We start from the raw sequence: 18,969 nt of genomic DNA on the forward strand, positions 1-18,969 counted from the left end.
AGGCGGTGGAGGTGATTGTAGTGTTGTCAGGTGGTGGAGGTGATTGTGTTGTCACTTGATGGTGTTATACTGTTGTCAGGTGACGGTGGTGATTCTGTTGTCAGGTGGTGGTGATTGTGTTAACTGGTGGTGATTGTGTTAACTGGTGGTGATTGCGTTGCCAGGTGGTGATTGCGTTGCCAGGTGGTGATTGCGTTGCCAGGTGGTGATTGCGTTGCCAGGTGGTGATTGGGTTGCCAGTGGTCAGGTGATGGTTGTAGTGTTGTCAGATGATGGTGGTGATGGTTGTAGTGGTGTCAGATGATGGTGGTGATGATTGTAGTGTTGTCAGGTGGTGGAGGTGATTGTGTTGTCACGTGATGGTGTTATACTGTTGTCAGGTGATGGTGGTGATTGTGTTGTCAGGTGGTGGTGATTGTGTTAACTGGTGGAGATTGTGTTAACTGGTGGTGATTGCGTTGCCAGGTGATGATGATTGCGTTGCCAGGTGATGATTGCGTTGCCAGGTGGTGATTGCGTTGCCAGGTGATGATTGCGTTGCCAGGTGATGATTGCGTTGCCAGGTGATGATTATCGTGTTGTCAGGTGATGATGATTATAGTGTTGTCAGGTGGTGATGATTATAAACGTTAGGAGATGGTGGGGATTGTGTTGTCAGGTGATGGTGGGGATTGTGTTGTCAGGTGATGGTGGGGATTGTGTTGTCAGGTGATGGTGGGGATTGTGTTGTCAGGTGGTGGAGGTGATTGTGTTGTCAGGTGGAGGAGGTGAATGTGTTGTCAGGTGGTGGAGGTGATTGTGGTTTCAGGTGGTGATTGTGGTTTCAGGTGGTGATTGTGTAGTCAGGTGATGGTGGTGATGATTATAGTGTTGTCAGGTGGAGGTGATTGCGTTGCCAGGTGGTGATTGCGTTGCCAGGTGATGATTGCGTTGCCAGGTGATGATTATAGTGTTGTCAGGTGATGATGATTATAGTGTTGTCAGGTGGTGATGATTATAAACGTTAGGAGATGGTGGGGATTGTGTTGTCAGGTGATGGTGGGGATTGTGTTGTCAGGTGATGGTGGGGATTGTGTTGTCAGGTGTGGTGGGGATTGTGTTGTCAGGTGATGGTGGGGATTGTATTGTCAGGTGATGGTGGGGATTGTGTTGTCAGGTGATGGTGGGGATTGTGTTGTCAGCTGATGGTGGGGATTGTGTTGTCAGGTGATGGTGGTGGTTTACAGTGGTGTCTGGTGATGATTATAGTGTTAGGTGATGGTGGTGATTATATTGTTGTCAGGTGATGGCGGTGATTGTGTTGTCAGGTGGTGGTGGTGATTTATAGTGTTGTCAGGTGATGGTGATTGTGTTGGTTTATAGTATTGTCAGGTGATGGCGGTGATGATTATAGTGTTGTCAGGTGATGGCGGTGATGATTATAGTATTGTCAGGTGATGGCGGTGATTGTGTTGTCAGGTGATGGTGGTGATTGTGTTGTCAGTTGATGGAGGTGATTGTGTTAGGTGGTGGAGATGATTGTGTTGTCAGGTGATGGAGGTGATTGTGTTGTCAGGTGGTGGAGGTGATTGTGTTGTCAGGTGGTGGAGGTGATTGTGTTGTCAGGTGGTGGAGGTGATTGTGTTGTCAGGTGGTGGAGGTGAATGTGTTGTCAGGTGGTGGAGGTGATTGTGTTGTCAGGTGGTGTAGGTGATTGTGTTGTCAGGTGGTGGAGGTGATTGTGTTGTCAGGTGGTGGAGGTGATTGTGTTGTCAGGTGGTGGAGGTGATTGTGTTGTCAGGTGGTGGAGGTGATTGTGGTTTCAGGTGGTGATTGTGGTTTCAGGTGGTGATTGTGTAGTCAGGTGATGGTGGTGATGATTATAGTGTTGTCAGGTGATGATTATAGTGTTGTCAGGTGATGGTGTTGATTATAGTTTTGACAGGTGGTGGTGATTGTGTTGACAGGTGGTGGTGATTGTGTTGTCAAGTGGTGGTGGTGATTTATAGTGTTGTTAGGTGATGGTGGTGGTGTGTGTCAGATGATGGTGGTGATGATTGTAGTGTTGTCAGGTGGTGGAGGTGATTGTAGTGTTGTCAGGTGATGGTGGTGATGATGATTAGTGTTGTCAGGTGGTGGAGGTGATTGTAGTGTTGTCAGGTGGTGAAGGTGATTGTTGTGTTGTCAGGTGGTGGAGGTGATTGTGTTGTCATGTGATGGTGTTATACTGTTGTCAGGTGACGGTGTCGATTGTGTTGTCAGGTGATGATGTTGTTGTGTTGTCAGGTGATAATGTTGTTGTGTTGTCAGGTGATGATGTTGTTGTGTTGTCAGGTGATGGTGGTTGTGTGGTCAGGTGATAATGATTATAATATTGTCAGGTGATAATGATTATAGTGTTTTCAGGTGATGGTGGGGATTGTGTTGTCTGGTGTTTATTGTGTTGTCAGGTGATTATTATGTTGTCAGGTGATTATTATGTTGTCAGGTGATTATTATGTTGTCAGGTGGTGGTGTTTGTTGTCAGGTGATGGTGTTTGTGTTGTCAGGTGATGGTGATTATGTTGTCAGTTGATTGTGTTGTCAGGTGATGGTGGTGATTGTGTTGTTTGCTCTTTAATATTTGGCATATATTGATTGATGTTAATTGATTATGTTTTTGATGATCTTTTGATGACTACCTGCCCCTCCCCCTCCTTTCTCGGTCTCAGGAGCTCATTACAGCGTGGTACATTGGTTTCCTGGTCCTGATCTTTGCCTCCTTCCTGGTTTACCTGGCAGAGAAGGATGTCAACACAGAGTTCAACACCTACGCAGACTCCCTCTGGTGGGGAACGGTCAGTACCACACACACACACACACACACTCACTCACACAGGAAAGATTGCATTGAATTGGATAGCAGTCGTCTTCTGGGCTCCTGACCAATTCTGCTATTGTTGGAAAAGGACCCATACGCATTTCACAGTTAGCCTACACCTCTTGTTTACGAAGCATGTGACAAATAACATTTGATTTGACACACACACCCACTGACTTGGGTATGAATTGCCCTTTCTCCAGATCTAGGATGAGACTGACCAATAGAATGTCTCTCTAGTACCATGCTGTTTTACTAGTTCTGCTCTGTATAGTATTTACCACTGGAAGACGACTGCTGTGTGTGTGTGTGTGTGTGTGTGTGTGTGTGTGTGTGTGTGTGTGTGTGTGTGTTTCTACTTCCAGATTACTCTCACCACCATCGGCTATGGTGACAAAACACCCCGCACCTGGTTGGGCCGACTCTTAGCTGCCGGCTTCGCGCTCCTGGGTGTGTCCTTCTTCGCCCTTCCTGCTGTGAGTCTCTCTCATTGGTGTACATCCCTGTCAGTTCCCCTCCCAGCCAATCGGCGCTCATTCCTTTGGCCCTCCCTCTGATCCGCTCCTTCTGAACCCTCTCTCAGGGTATCCTGGGGTCAGGCTTTGCTCTGAAGGTGCAGGAGCAGCACAGACAGAAGCACTTTGAGAAGAGGAGGACTCCTGCTGCCAACCTTATACAGGTGACCACAGATAGCTCAGGTGTCATCCACTCAATCAACAGACTAGGTCATAAGGGGTGACAGGTAGCATAGTGGTTGGACGTTGGACCAGTAGCCGGAAGGTTGCGCGATCGAATCCCCGAGCTGACAAGGTAAATATTTGTCTTTCGGCCCCTGAACAAGGCAGTTAACCCACTGTTCCTAGGCTGTCATTGTAAATAAGAGTTTGTTCTTAACTGACTTGCCTTGTTAAATTAAGGTTAAATAAATAATAAAACTGAACCCACTAACAAATTGCTGTATGACTGGATCATTTTCCTTTAGTGGCCTAACGTGTTCCTGCGTGTTCCTGTGTGTGTGTGTTCCAGGCTGCTTGGCGTCTGTACTCTACTGATGCTCAGCACTCCTACCTGACAGCCACTTGGTACTTCTATGACAGCATGCTTCCATCCTTCAGGTAGGTACTCCCTTCTTCTCCTCTCCAATAATGCCGTTGTTGTGTGTTGGTGCTGGTCGACCCATGAATTTAACCATCCCCACTGTACATGAAATTAAAAGGACAAAATGTTTGTACAGGTAGATTTGACTTAGGTGTGACTTGGAGTAGCAAGCGTGTCTCCCCTATCCTAAAATAATGTGGTTTTGAAAGCCAGCTGACACTGCTAACCGGTTGAACATTGAGAGAGCATTGTAGGGAGGTGAGGAGAGGCTGTACAGATGAATTATAGGATCTAGGAAGAGAACCTAAATGTAACTTACACCTACATATAATTAACATGACACACACATGAACATACACACGAACGTACACAAATATACAACAATGATCAATATCCCAGCAATTGAGTTGCTTTTACCAGTGGTGACCGTGGGCATTCTATCTTCCTGGTCTAAAATGGTGGGGTGCACTTTCATTCATTTTCATTCTCCCTTTTTAAGTTATTACAGGTTTCTTCAAATGTGACTACCACCAAATGTGACTACCACCATTGTTTATCTTTATTATTTCTTAAGATTGTATTCTCTTATTTTATTTAAGTATTTACATATTAATTTGACTCATTAACTAAATGTCATAAAAGTCATAAACTATGTTTAAAAAGAGGGGGACTTTTATGACTTACATATACCTTTTTTTTGCCTCTTAGCTCTGTGTCCAGTGACAAGCAAAGTGTGTTGATGGTGCCATCAATATTTGTCATACTTAATTTTGATAAATTACATATGAATTATCCCCACCTTTTTTATGTTTTGACCCTTAATTTGACATCCTTTATGTTGTTTTTGTTTTGTTTTGTTTCTTGCTTTCTTTGTTTTTTTTTGTGCACATGGGGTCAGAGAACTGACACTACTGTTCAGTCACCTTCAGCGACGGCGTAGCGCCAAGAATGTCCTTCACAACTCCCACAACACCCTGCTGTCCGGGCTACAGCCCTACAGCTCCCCCTACCTGTCAGGGGACAGGTACGCACCACCACACACACACACACATACACACAGATAAACGGCAGACCAATATATAGATGCACACTGACATATACACACGCAAGAAAAGATCACCGTGACACATGCACTAATTTGTATCAAACAATCTTTCACCAGAGGATGCCGCAGGTTTTACTCCTTATAGCAGCGAGCTGGTTTAGAAAGAAATGCTGGCTGTTCCCTGGTCTGTGGTTCCTGTGTGGATGTACTGTTGTGTATCTAACCACCTGTCACAAATACTGATTCTAAACCTGTGTGTAATTAACAGCACCGCTTGCTCCATCTCTGTCTGCCTCTCATTCACTTTCCTCGTCTCATTCATCTTCATGTCAACTCCATCACCCTCATCCATTCATCCCCTCTTTCTCTCCGTTTTGTCCCGCTCTCTCTCTCTCCTGTCATCCACTTCTTTTCCATGTCATCCCTCCATCAACCCTGTTCTCAGGAAGGCAGAAGTCCCTAGCAGGTTTGTTCTTCTGAACATATGTGTCTCTGCATTCTCTCTCTGACAAATCCAGCTAGGAAGTGGTCCTCCATGGTAATGGGAAAAACAATGGGACACAACCCAGCATGACAGATACATACAATAACATGCCATGTTTTCCAAGGTATATGTTTGGTCTTGTAGCCCCTCAGTATGAACCAGATGTATGCTGTATTTCCCATACAGTTGATTGAATAGTGTTGCATGTACTGAAAGACATTAATAACACATTGATGGCAGTGTGTCTCCCAAATCAAGAAGACAATGGTTAGGTGTGGAGCTAATTATTTTCAACCTTCTAGAACGGGGGCTGCAGTCTTATTATGGATATACTCCGGTGAACTGCTTCCTCTGCAGACTCTCCTGCTGCCTACAGTACACCCCCAACTCAACACCTCCCTCCTCCATGGGTGTGTGTCAATACATTGGCAAACCTTCAAAGTGAAAGGAGACTAGGAAAGGAAGTCATTTAAGACTGTTGAGTTGCAGTACTGGGCTACCCCTCCACTTCACCCTCTCCACCTCCCTCAGCCCCTCACCTTTATGATCTCACTGCCTGCGTACCCTGCCTCTGCTCTCCCTTTTCCTCCTCCTCTTTCTCTCCTATCTTCCAATTCTCCTTTCCTCCTCTCTCCTCTCCCCTTCTAGCCCCCACCCCCTCTTCTTCTTCTCCCCTCACCCTTTTCCCTTCCTCCTCTACTCTTCCTCTCCTCCTATTCTCTTCACCCTCCTTCTGCCTTGTGTGTTTCCTCAGTCAACTCGTTTCTAAAAAGCGGTCTCTTCTGGATTCACGCTGGCCGTAAGCAGCAGAGGTATCCATGGTGACAAGCAAGCCCCCCCCCACCCCCATCCTTCCTTACTCACACATTCACACTACCCCCTTCCCACTCTGCCTGAGGGTCCCACAGCCTTCTGGCCCAGTGCAGTGGGTGTGTCTCTGTACATTTTCTCCTTCGAGTAAGGAGTTGGTCCCCTTGAAATATCCCACTTTCAATAAGGAGTTGGTCCCCTTGAAATATCCCACTTTCAATAAGGAGTTGGTCCCCTTGAAATATCCCACTTTCAATAAGGAGTTGGTCCCCTTGAAATATCCCACTTTCAATAAGGAGTTGGTCCCCTTGAAATATCCCACTTTCAATAAGGATTTGGTCCCCTCGAAATATCCCACTTTCAATAAGGATTTGGTCCCCTCGAAATATCCCACTTTCAATAAGGAGTTGGTCCCCTTGAAATATCCCACTTTCAATAAGGAGTTGGTTTTAGTCTCTTCATTTAGCATAGTGTGAAGACACTTGTCATTGAGGATGGTCATCAGGCTAAAAATGGTTGTAAATTGCACATTTGATAGTCCCATTTTGGAATTGATCTTTGAGAATAGGAAACACTGCTCTGGTGTTAATCTTTGCCTGGGCCTTTACTGTGTGAGAAGAATGACAGGGTGTTCTGTTAAAATGATAACTCTGTTGTAAACCACGTTCTTTCAGTGAACTGGATGACACAATAAACCATGCATTCTTTATTAGAAAACGGAATTTGTTTCATGGTTTATGTGGATCTAATGTCAGCATTGGCCTCCTCACACACTTACAGATTTTACAGCATATTTCATAATTTTTACAGAAGGTTCTGACAAATAAAACTTTTTTTTTAATGAAAAGGTCAAATAATTAGCAAGTCACACATGCTGTTTTCTTAATAGTGTTGCATGACCGTTACTTGTTAATTGCACACATTGTTCATGCATGCATTCTTTGATCACTTCTGCTCTGTAGTGAATTATGGAGAAAGGGTTCAAATGATCCTGCATGCAATGCAACCATATGCTTGTTGCATGCAGAAACATTTCCCTCCCCTGATAGTTTTTTCCCTTTCGTCTGCTAAAATGTTTCTCTTCAAATCCTGTGCTCAGGATGCCGTGCATGTCTTTGGAGGGTTCAGCTGTGTTTTTAACCCTAGCACCTCCCTTTTTAATTTCCTTTCCAATGGAATGCAAAGGGCAGTAATTCAACATCTTACTCTGTCCACCCTCCCCTTCTAATTCATCCTGAGCATTTCAGCTCCGGCGTATGAAATGCCGTTTCCCCTAATGCTTTTCCAGCTACTTAAATATTACATTTAAATGGCAGGCCAGCGCACAAACAAGGGTTATATCATGTCTCTAATCGTTCTCTGGTGCGTGACGTTTGAAATGCTTTGTGACTTTGTAACATGTAAGTGGTCACCGAGTGCACGTCAAAATTAGCTCCCTATTCCCTATATATACCTATACCCCCCCCTCCCCAGTCAGCCAGTCAGTAAATCAGCCAGTCAGTCAATAAATCCGGCAGTAAATCAGCCAGATAGTCAGTCATACCTGTGTGACATCTCCGTCTGAATGTCTGTCTCTGTTCTCTCTGCGCTTTGTTGGTCATTGAGTATGTTGTGTGTGACTGTTTTAATGGGAGTCAGTAGCTACACACTATCTAGTGTACTGCTGTCTGTACCTGCTAACTACCTGGGACTGCTTCTCTGCAGATTGGCTAAACTTAGTGTCTAAAACAACTGGATCGTCCACTGAACCTATAGTCAATGAGGAAAATCACACAACAGAACTCTAAGGTTGTCCTAAGTGGCAGATAAACACGTGGACACAAGTTAATTACCTTCGTTGTTTCAGCAGCAGCAAAATGGGATTCCGGGACAGGATGCGTCTGAACAACTCCCGTTCGTCCCAGGCGAGCCGGAACAAGGCATCCCCGCTCCCTCCCGGGACGAGTGTCCGCCAGTCGCCCAGCACGGACAATGTCCCAGAAGCCACCAGTCCCGGAAAGGTGCAGAAGAGCTGGAGCTTCAACGATCGCACGCGGTTCCGCACCTCCCTACGACTCAAACCCAGACCTCCTGCAGACGGTGGGAACTGGGACTTGACTCACTCACACAAACACACATTCTACATTTACATACACTTAAACAGTACATACTCACATACTGTCTCTCTCACGTATATTATTGTACTCACTCACTCCCTCCCTCTTACCCTTAACTATATTGTTGCTGTCCTGTCTACAGTGGAAGGAGTAGGGGAGGACAGTGTTGAAGACAAACCATATTGTGATGTTGCCATGGAGGAGGTGATCCCAGCAGTGAAGACCTTGATACGGGCTGTTAGGTGAGTCCTACAACCCCTCTCACAGCACCCCTACCTGTACCCACAGGGTACCTACTGGTCCACATCATGATGGAACCAGGTCACCTGTCTCCTCTGGTCCTATTGTCGCAATAGGCCCGAGTATTATATTTGGGCCTACAGTACTTCATGTTATGGTGGATGGAGTAAGATGAATGGTTGGCTTTTCCAGTGGACTCTGGCCATATGCAGTTTCAGCTGACGGTAGGGAAATGTCCTCTTTAGTGTGGTAACTGATCCTTCCTGCCGCAGGCCAGCTGCTTGGCTCTGACCTTGTCTCAGTCAGTCAGTCAGGGCCTGGAGGGCAGCTGACAGAGCCGTGATCATGGAGAGTCTATTGCAGAGCTCCATGTTAATGATACACTGTGTGTTTTAGCGATCACTCCCTGGCCCCCAAAAATAGACAAACATGACATCACTATACTAGTCTCTATTATACAGTTATTTTGTTTCGTCTTACTTTGATGGAAATTATCATAAGAATTTGTTGACCGAAGTCTTCATATAACATTGTTTTAAAGGTAAGGTTGTGCATGCTGTAGTGTAGTCGTGTACGTAGACCACATTTCTATGCCCACGATATAAGGAATGGAGAAAGAATGGTGTGAAGGAACGAGAAAAATGCCTAGCTGGCAAACCTATACACTAATTAACGGCTCCATGTGTTCAGGGGGGGAAAAACACGACCCCTTGAGGTTTCTCTGTGCTTAACCATGTAAATATCCTGGAGGGATACCTTCATCGCTCTACACACACGGACGCACGAACATGCAAAACTTATTCCACTGAGGGAGGCAGAAAAACACTACAATTGCCAGCAAACAACTGTCAGTGAGGCAGGTATGTTGGTCTGTGGGTAGTTGGTGTGAGTGGGTTGTATTGAACCACTACTGGCAGATCCCAAGGGTCAGCCATACAGACACACAGCATCTTTCATGTTGCATCAGAATGTGTGTGTGTTTCCATGTGTACACTGTGTACAGTGTTCTATAAGTATGAGGGGTTATGTGAGTGCATGTGTTTATATGAAAGGGATAGTGGATTGGGTCTGGATTCATTTGAGTGTAGGCCCTATTAGCTACCATACTGAAACGTGAATATTCTTTGTCGACACTACATCACTGTAGAAACACTGGAATAGTATGTAAGACTCCACACTTAAGATTGATGTCTTTTAAGAAACTGGTAGATATTAGCATCAGCTGTATTGCTGAGGCTTCACTATAGGAAGGCTAATGTAGTTATCAGCCTGTCTACTTGCCTGTGTAAATGTGTGGTGTTTGGGATATGCAGGGATGGTGAGAGAGGAGGAGGAGAGAGATCGGCATACTTGTTGTAGTACTCTACTCAAACTAATCAAGTTGTGCTAAAGCCACTAGTAGTCAACTTCTGTATTTCTGCACAAAGAAGTGATAGTTCCATTCCTCTGCTTTTAAAGTTAGAAGCTGTTGATTGAGCTCATGTAAGCAGGAGTTCCTATTTTGGTGTTAAAGACAGCAGGTAGCCTAGCGGTTTGAGCATTGGCCCAGTAACTGAAATGTCGCTGGTTTGAACACCCGAAGAAGACTCTTGAGCCAACAAGGTGAAAAATCTGTTTATGTGCCCTTGAGCAAGGCACTTAAACCTCATTTGCTCCAATGGCGCTGTACTTACTATGGCTGACCCTATAAAACAACACAATTCACTGCACCTATCCTCCATCACAACCCACTTCACTGCTGTTGCCATGAGTCATTCACATAAAACCAAACCAAAAATGACCGAATGCTGACTTGAATATGTTTGGTCCAGATCTCAATAACTTTTTGGTACTGATTCCCTACCAGAGCCCCTGAGTCTGTAGCTAATGATTTAGTGCACCCAGCTATGCCCCTATACCAGGTAGCTGCAGTGGGAATACTTCAGCCAATGTATTAATACGATCATACCACTCGATGAAGAGAGAGACTCAGCGCTTTGAAGAACCCCTTAGGATGGAAATAAAATGATATTTCTCTTTCTTTTTCTTGTTCATTCCTTTCTACTTTTCCTTACTCTTTATTTTACCCACACCTGAGACCCACCCGAACAGAAAAAAATATGCATCTACCTGCAAAAAGAATAAAAATACATCTTGCAAAAATATTTTTGAAAAACTCTGTAGTCATCAAGAGCGCACTGTGAGGAGGAGGAAGGGTGCGCTGACGGCTTCTGTGGTACCAGCTGTCGACCACCACCCCTCTTTTTCTACTTTCTCTCTCTCCTGCAGAGCAGAAGAAAGAAGAGGGAAAGGGGGATAAAGAGGAAAAGTGTGTGTTTGCCATCAACACACTAGCGTTGCAGCACAGCGTTGCAGCACAGTGTTGCAGCACAGTGTTGCAGCACAGCGTTGCAGCACAGCGTTGCAGCACAGCGTTGCAGCACATAGCACTAAACTGCCATTGCACATACCAGTTGTTCAGTTGCCAACAATGGTTAACACGTTTCCACGTTACATTGTGTTCCATATCCCTGCTGTGATTGTGTGTGTCTGTTTCACCAAACCACCACCACTACAAATGTAATGTGTGTGTCCTCCCCCTGACAGAACACACTGATATTAAAGAGGTCTTAGCCCATCTGTGTGTGAGAGATAGTGTTTCCTCATAAAACAGCCCCCCTCCCCACCTGCCTCGCCCTCCCTCCCCTCTGTGCCCACTCCGACTCATGGAGCAATCCATCACGGCTTTGTTTGACAGGTTAAGTGCGTATGTTTGGCTACGCTAACATTTGGTGTTTCCTGCATTCTGCCGAGCCAGCACCTCAGTGTTCGGGTGTCTGACTACTCTCCTATAGTGTGACAAGCAGCCAGAACTCTGCCCAGTATATGTTCAACACTCTACACACACACACACACACACACACACACACACAGTTGTCTCGCTGAGAGGAGGTAGACGAGACACACACACAAGGGTCCACCTCGTGTGTGTGAGAGAGATGCTGACTAAGCAGAGGGCCAGGGTGTGCAGAAAACTGAGTGTGTCCCTCTCTCCTTACACAGTGCACCGGAATAAGGGTGTCTATTAAAGATATTCACAGTGCCTTGGGAATGTATTCAGACCCCTTGACTTTTTCCAAATTGTATTTAGGTTACAGCCTTATTTCTAAAATGGATTACATTTGTTTTAAAATCCTCAGCAATCTACATATAATACCCCATAATGACAAAGTGAAAACAGGTTTTTATACATTTTTGCAAATGTATTAAAAATAAAAAACAGATCTTATTTACCTAACTATTCAGACCCTTTGCTATGAGACTCGAAATTGAGCTCAGGTGCATCCTGTTTCCATTGATCATCCTTGAGATGTTTCTACAACTTAATTGGAGTCCCACTGTGGTCAATTCAATTGATTCGAACATGATTTGGAAAGGCACACACCTGTCGATATAAGGTCCCACAGTTGACAGTGCACATCAGAGCAAAAACCAAGCCATTAGGTCAAAGGAATTGTCCGTAGAGCTCCGAGACAGGATTGTGTCGAGGCTCAGATCTGGTGAAAATAACGAAAACATTTCTGAAGCTTTGAAGGTCCCCATCATTCTTAAATGGAAGAAGTTTGGAACCACCAAGACCGGCTAGACTGAGCAATCAGGGGAGAAGGGCCGTGGCCAGGGAGGTGGCCAAGAACGCGATGGTCACTCTTACAGCGTTCCAGAGTTCCTCTGTGGAGATGGGAGAACCTTCCATAAGGACAACCATCTCTGCAGCACTCCATCAATCAGGCCTTTTATGGTAGAGTGGCCTGACGGATGTAAAAGGCACATGACAGCCCGCTTGGAGTTTGCCAAAAGGCACCTAAAGACTCTCAGGCCATGAGAAACAAGATTCTCTGGTCTGATGAAACCAAGATTGAACTCTTTGGCCTGAATGCCAGGTGCCACGTCTGGAGGAAACCTGGCACCATCCCTACGGTGAAGCATGGTTGTTGCCGCATCATGCTGTGGGGATGTTTTCCAGTGGCAGGGACTACTCAGGATCGAGACAAAGATGAACGGAGCAAAGTACAGAGAGATCCTTGATGAAAACCTGCTCCAGAGTGCTCAAGTCCTCAGACTGGGGTGAAGGTTCACCTTCCAACAAGACAACGACCCTAAGCACACAGCCAAGACAACACAGGAGTGGCTTCGGGACAAGTCTCTGAATTTCCTTGAGTGGGAATGGGAGAAACTCCCCAAATACAAATATTCAAAGCTTTTAGCGTCATGCCCAAGAAGACTCGATGCTGTTAACCGCTGCCAAAGGTCTGAATACTTACGTAAATGTGATATTTCAGTCTTGTATTTTTTTAAATAAATTAGCAAACATTTCTAAAAAATAGTTTTTGCTTCATCATTGAGGTATTGTGTGTAGATTGATAAGAAAAATATATATTTGATAAATTTTAGGATAAGGCTGTAACGTAACAAAAAGTGAAGGGGTCTGAATACTTTCCGAAGGCACCGTATACAGTCAGTGTTCTATACATGGCTCTACATATGTCATTGGTAATACAGAACCAATGCTGTTGTCAAAGTCCACAACAAAGGGGAATCCCTGCAGTCCTCCAGTGGTTTCCTTTAATGAGGCCATTTGTGAATAAATTGACAAGGTCACTTTGACTGCAAATCCCACTTAATCACACCTACGTAGTGGCATTGATGACGTGCATGACTTGTTTCATGGTTTAACACTTTCGCAGTATTCACTGGTTTTATTCTGCAGTGTGAGGCACCCACAGGCAACACATTCTAGTAGATCTCTACTTGTGTGTGTGTAGGATTCTGAAGTTCCTGGTGGCCAAGCGGAAATTTAAGGAGACTCTGCGTCCATACGACGTGAAGGACGTCATAGAGCAGTACTCTGCTGGACACCTGGACATGCTGGGGAGGATCAAGAGTCTACAATCCAGGTACACACACACAACCTACAACAGTTGGAGACACAGTGGATTCGTTCCACACACACTCTATCATCAGTAGTAACCATAACACCACTAAATGAACCATTTTGATAATGACTGTTTTGTGTTGTCCTGGTCCTCCCCAGAGTGGATCAGATAGTGGGTCGTGGATCGTCCTACCAGCCAGATAATAAGAAGGTGAGGAGTGAGAAGGGAGAGAAGACCCCTCCAGAACTAGACCTTATGGACGAGCTCAGTATGATGGGACGTGTCATCAAGGTGGAGAAACAGGTACAGAGCTCCAGTACAGTAGGTTGATCATCATGTTAACGCACGGCCACGGCCACCACTTTGAGACAGGAAAAACCCTGATCATCAATGCGTGGCTCTCCTGATTAGGCTAATATTCCATGTACACTGAGCAAAAATACAAACGCAACATTTAAAGTGCTTGTCCCATGTTTCATGAGCTGAAATAAAAGATTCCAGAAATGTTCCATATGCACAAAAAGTTATTTCACTCAAATTCTTTTGCCTCACATTTGTTTACATCCCTGTTCAAGAGCATTCCAAATCAAAGTTTAATTGTCACGTGCGCTGAATACAACAGGTGTAGGTAGACCTTACAGTGAAATGCTTACTTACAGGTTCTAACCAATAGTGCAAAAAAGGTATCAGGTGAACAATAGGTAGGTAAAGAGGGGGGGGGGGGGGGACACAATGCAAATAGTCCGGGTAGCCATTTGACTACCTTTTCAGGAGTCTTATGGCTTGGGGGTAAAAACTGTTGAGAAGCCTTTTTGTCCTAGACTTGGCACTCCGGTACCGCTTGCCATGCGGTAGTAGAGAGAACAGTCTATGACTGGGGTGGCTGGGGTCTTTGACCATTTTTAGGGCCTTCCTCTGACACCGCCTGGTGCAGAGGTCCTGGATGGCAGGCAGCTTAGCCCCAGTGATGTACTGGGCCGTTCGCACTACCCTCTGTAGTGCCTTGCGGTCAGAGGCCGAGCAATTGCCATACCAGGCAGTGATGCAACCAGTCAGGATGCTCTCCATGTTGCAGCTGTAGAACCTTTTGAGGATCTCAGGACCCATGCCAAATCTTTTTAGTTTCCTGAGGGGGAATAGGCTTTATCGTGCCCTCTTCACGACTGTCTTGGTGTGTTTGGACCATTCTAGTTTGTTGTTGATGTGGACACCAAGGAACTTGAAGCTCTCAACCTGCTCCACTACAGCCCTGTCGATGAGAATGGGGGCATGCTCGGTCCTCCTTTTCCTGTAGTCCACAATCTCCTTAGTCTTGGTTACGTTGAGGAATAGGTTGTTATTCTGGCACCACCCGGCCAGGTCTCTGACTTCCTCCCTATAGGCTGTCTCGTCTTTGTCGGTGATCAGGCCTACCACTGTTGTGTCGTCTGCAAACTTAATGATGGTGTTGCATGCCTGGCCATGCAGTCGTGGGTGAACAGGGAGTACAGGTGTGGACTGAGCATGCACCCCTGGGGAGCTCCAGTGTTGAGGATCAGCGTGGCAGATGTGTTGCTACCTACCCCCACCACCTGGGGGTGGCCCATCAGGAAGTCCAATATCCAGTTGCAGAGGGAGGTGTTTAGTCCCAGGATCCTGAGCTTAGTGATGAGCTTTGAGCGTACTATGGTGTTGAACGCTGAGCTGTAGTCAATGAATAGCATTTTCACATAAGTGTTAATTTTGTCCAGGTGGGAAAGGGCAGTGTGGAGTGTAATAGAGATTGCATCATCTGTGGATCTGTTTGGGCGGTATGCAAATTGGAGTGGGTCTAGGGTTTCTGGGATAATGGTGTTGATGTGAGCCATTACCAACCTTTCAAAGCACTTCATGGCTACGGACGTGAGTGCTACGGGTCTATAGTCATTTAGGCAGGTTACCTTTGTGTTCTTGGGGCACAGGGACTATGGTGGTCTGCTTGAAACATGTTGGTATTACAGACATGTTAAAAATGACAGTGAAGACACCTGCCAGTTGGTCAGCACATGCCCGGAGCACACGTCCTGGTAATCCGTCTGGCCCCGCAGCCTTGTATGTTGACCTGTTTAAAGGTCTTACTCACGTTGGCTACGGAGAGCATGATCACATAGTCGTCCGGAACAGCTGATGCTCTCATGCATGCCTCAGTGTTGCTTGCCTCGAAGCGAGCATAGAAGTGATTTAGCTCGTCTGGTAGGCTCGTGTCACTGGGCAGCTCGCGGCTGTGCTTCCATTTGTAGTCTGTAATAGTTTGCAAGCCCTGCCACATAAGACGAGCATCGGAGCCGGTCTAGTATGATTCGATCTTAGCCCTGTATTGACACTTTGCCTGTTTGATGGTTCGTCGCAGGGCATAGCAGGATTTCTTGTAAGCTTCCGGGTTAGAGTCACGCACCTTGAAAGAGGCAGCTCTACCCTTTAGCTCAGTGTGAATGTTGCCTGTAATCCATGGCTTCTGGTTGGGGTATGTACGTACAGTCACTGTGGGGATACAGTCACCTCGATGCACTTATTGATAAAGCCAGTGACTGATGTGGTGTACTCCTCAATGCCATCGGAAGAATCCCAGAACATGTTCCAGTCTGTGATAGCAAAACAGTCCTGTAGTTTAGCCTCTGCTTCATCTGACCACTTTTTTTATAGACCGAGTCACTGGTGCTTCCTGCTTAAATTTTTGCTTGTAAGCAGGAATCAGGATGATCGAGTCGTGGTCGGATTTAGCAAATGGAGGGCGAGGGAGAGCATTGTATGCGTCTCTGTGTGTGGAGTAAAGGTGATCTAGAATTGTTTTCACTCTGGTTGCACATTTAACATGTTGATGTTAATTTGGTAGAACTGATTTACGTTTCCCTGATTAAAGTCTCCGGCCACTAGGAGCACCGCCTCTGGGTGAGTGGTTTCCTGTCTGCTTATTTCCTTCTTAATGCCAGCACATGTCTGTGGTGGTAAATAAACAGCCACGAAAAGTATAGCTGAAAGCTCTCTAGGCAAGTAGTGTGGCCTGCAATTTATCACTATACTCTACTTCAGGCGAGCAAAATCTAGAGAATCCCTTAGATTTCGTGCACCAGCTGTTTACAAATATGCACAGACCTCCCCCCTTGTCTTACTGGAGTGTGCTGTTCTATCTTGCCAGTGCAGCGTGTATCCCACTTGCTGAATATCCATATCGTCATTCAGCCACGATTCCGTGAAACATAGGATATTACAGTTTTTGATGTCCCGTTGGTAGGATATTCGTGATCGTACCTCATCTTGTTCATTGTCCAATGATTGCACGTTGGCGAGTAGTATTGACTGTAATGGCAGCTTGCTCACTCGCCTTTTTCGGGTCCTGACCAGGCATCCAGCTCTTTGTCCTCTGTACCTGCGTCGCTTCCTCTTGCAAATAACGGGGATGTCGGCCCTGCCGGGTGTTTGGAGAAGATCTTGTGCGTCTTGTATGTTGAAGAAAAAATCTTTGTCTAATCCGAGATGAGTGATCACTGTCCTGATATCCAGAAGCTCTTTTTTTGCCGTAAGATACGGTTGCAGAATCATTTTGTAGAAAATAAGTGACATTTTATCCATTGTCAAGATATTCAATCCACCTGAAAGGTGTGGCATAGAAAGAAGCTGATTAAACAGCATGATCATTACACAGGTGTGCTGGGGACAATAAAAGGCCACTCTAAAATGTCCAGTTTTGTCACACAACACAATGCCACAGATGTCTCAAGTTTTGAGAGCATGCAATTAGCATGTTGACTACAGGAATGTCCACCAGAGCTGTTGCTAGAGAATTGAATGTTCATTTCTCGACCATAAGCCACCTCCAACGTCGTTTTAAAGAATTTAGCAGGACATCCAACCGGCCTCACAACCGCAGACCACGCAGCCCAGGACCTCCACATCCGGCTTTTTCACTTACAGGATCGTCAGGGGAGGGGGGGTGCTGAGGAATATTTCTGTTTGTAATAAAGCCCTTTTGTGGGGAAAAACGCATTCTGATTGGCTTGGCCTGGCTCACAAGTAGGTGCCGTCCCAGGCCCACCCATGGCTACGCCCCTGTCCAGTCATGTGAAATCCATAGATCATGACCTCATTTATTTATTTAATTGACCGATTTCCTTATATGAGCTGTAACTCAGCAAAATCTTTGAAATTGTTGCGTTTTATATTTTTGTTCAGTATAATATAGGGGTGAGTGCATGATTTCTCAATTTATGCTTGTATTTGTCTAATGATAATTATTGGGTTAGTAGTACTACTAACTGCCATTTAACTTTGCAATCATTAATAATGAAAAACCTAGTAAAAAAGACTATCATAATCATTGCTCATTAATAATGTCATAAATAGATTTTAGTGCACAAAATAATTAGTGTGTGTTAATCTCTGTACAGGTGCAGTCGATAGAGAACAAGCTGGACCTCCTTCTTAACTTCTACACACAGTGTCTGAAGAAAGGCTCCTCCAACTTCACCTTGTCCTCTCTGTTAGAACCAGACCTGATGTCGGACTACCACAGCCCCACAGACCATCGTGACCTTTTCCCCTCCGCCAACACACTCAACATCTCCCACTCAGAGTCCAGCAACATAAAGTGACTGGTATTGTACTCACTGACTGAGGCTGGGGCTGAGTCTGGGAATGAACTGGGTCCACCGCTAGACCCTCACCACAATGACCCTGAGATGTCATGTCACAATACTGGACTGTAGCAGCACCCCTGGAGCAACCCACTATGCCCATAGCTCTTCCCACTAATCACCAAACCAATTTGATTCCTAACTTTGGAGGTCTGACTCCTTTAGGAATTCACAGTCCACACCTTAGGACCCACCCTTTTTACCATTGACTGATCCTCATCTTTAATAATTTCTCCCTCCACATACACTACATGGCCAAAAGTATGTGGTCAACCCTTCAAATTAGTGGATTCGGCTATTTCAGCCACACCCATTGCTGACAGGTGTATAAAATCGAGCACAAAGTCATGCAATCTCCATAGACAAACATTGGCAGTAGAATGACCTGTACTGAAGAGCTCAGTGACATTCAACGTGGCACCATCATAGGATGCCACCAAGTCAGTTTGTCATATTTCTGCCATGCTAGAGCTGCCCTGGTCAACTGTAAGTGCTGTTATTGTGAAGTGGAAACGTCTAGGAGCAACAATGGCTCAGCCCTGAGGTGGTAGGCCACACAAGCCCACAGAACAGGACTGCCAAGTGCTAAAGCGTGTAGCATGTAAAAATCGTCTTTCCTCGGTTGCAACACTCACTACCAAGTTCCAAACTGCCGCTGGAAGCATTACCAGCACAAGGACTGTTCGTCGGGAGCTTAATGAAATGGGTTTCCGTGGCCGAGCAGCTGCATACAAGCCTAAGATCAAAATTCGAGATGCCAAGCGTCGGCTGGAGTAGTGTAAAGCTCGCCACCAT

General features: G+C 45.6%; 1 protein-coding gene across 1 annotated transcript in view; it reads left to right on the top strand.

The window, feature by feature from the left end:
• Positions 1-18,506, top strand: part of LOC109904390 (potassium voltage-gated channel subfamily KQT member 4) — a 100,873-nt gene extending 82,367 nt beyond the window's left edge. Inside the window, exons 7-16 of the mRNA XM_031789263.1 lie at positions 2,691-2,816; positions 3,205-3,315; positions 3,423-3,518; positions 3,866-3,954; positions 4,836-4,961; positions 8,126-8,355; positions 8,515-8,614; positions 13,415-13,546; positions 13,684-13,828; positions 17,929-18,506. Of these exons, the coding sequence (XP_031645123.1) occupies positions 2,691-2,816; positions 3,205-3,315; positions 3,423-3,518; positions 3,866-3,954; positions 4,836-4,961; positions 8,126-8,355; positions 8,515-8,614; positions 13,415-13,546; positions 13,684-13,828; positions 17,929-18,132 (1,359 nt within the window). The 3' untranslated portion in view covers positions 18,133-18,506. The remainder of the gene's footprint in view (positions 1-2,690; positions 2,817-3,204; positions 3,316-3,422; positions 3,519-3,865; positions 3,955-4,835; positions 4,962-8,125; positions 8,356-8,514; positions 8,615-13,414; positions 13,547-13,683; positions 13,829-17,928) is intronic.
• Positions 18,507-18,969: the final 463 nt, after the last annotated feature.

Source organism: Oncorhynchus kisutch, linkage group LG14, assembly GCF_002021735.2.
Source record: "Oncorhynchus kisutch isolate 150728-3 linkage group LG14, Okis_V2, whole genome shotgun sequence".
In the NCBI taxonomy this organism is placed as follows: domain Eukaryota; kingdom Metazoa; phylum Chordata; class Actinopteri; order Salmoniformes; family Salmonidae; genus Oncorhynchus; species Oncorhynchus kisutch.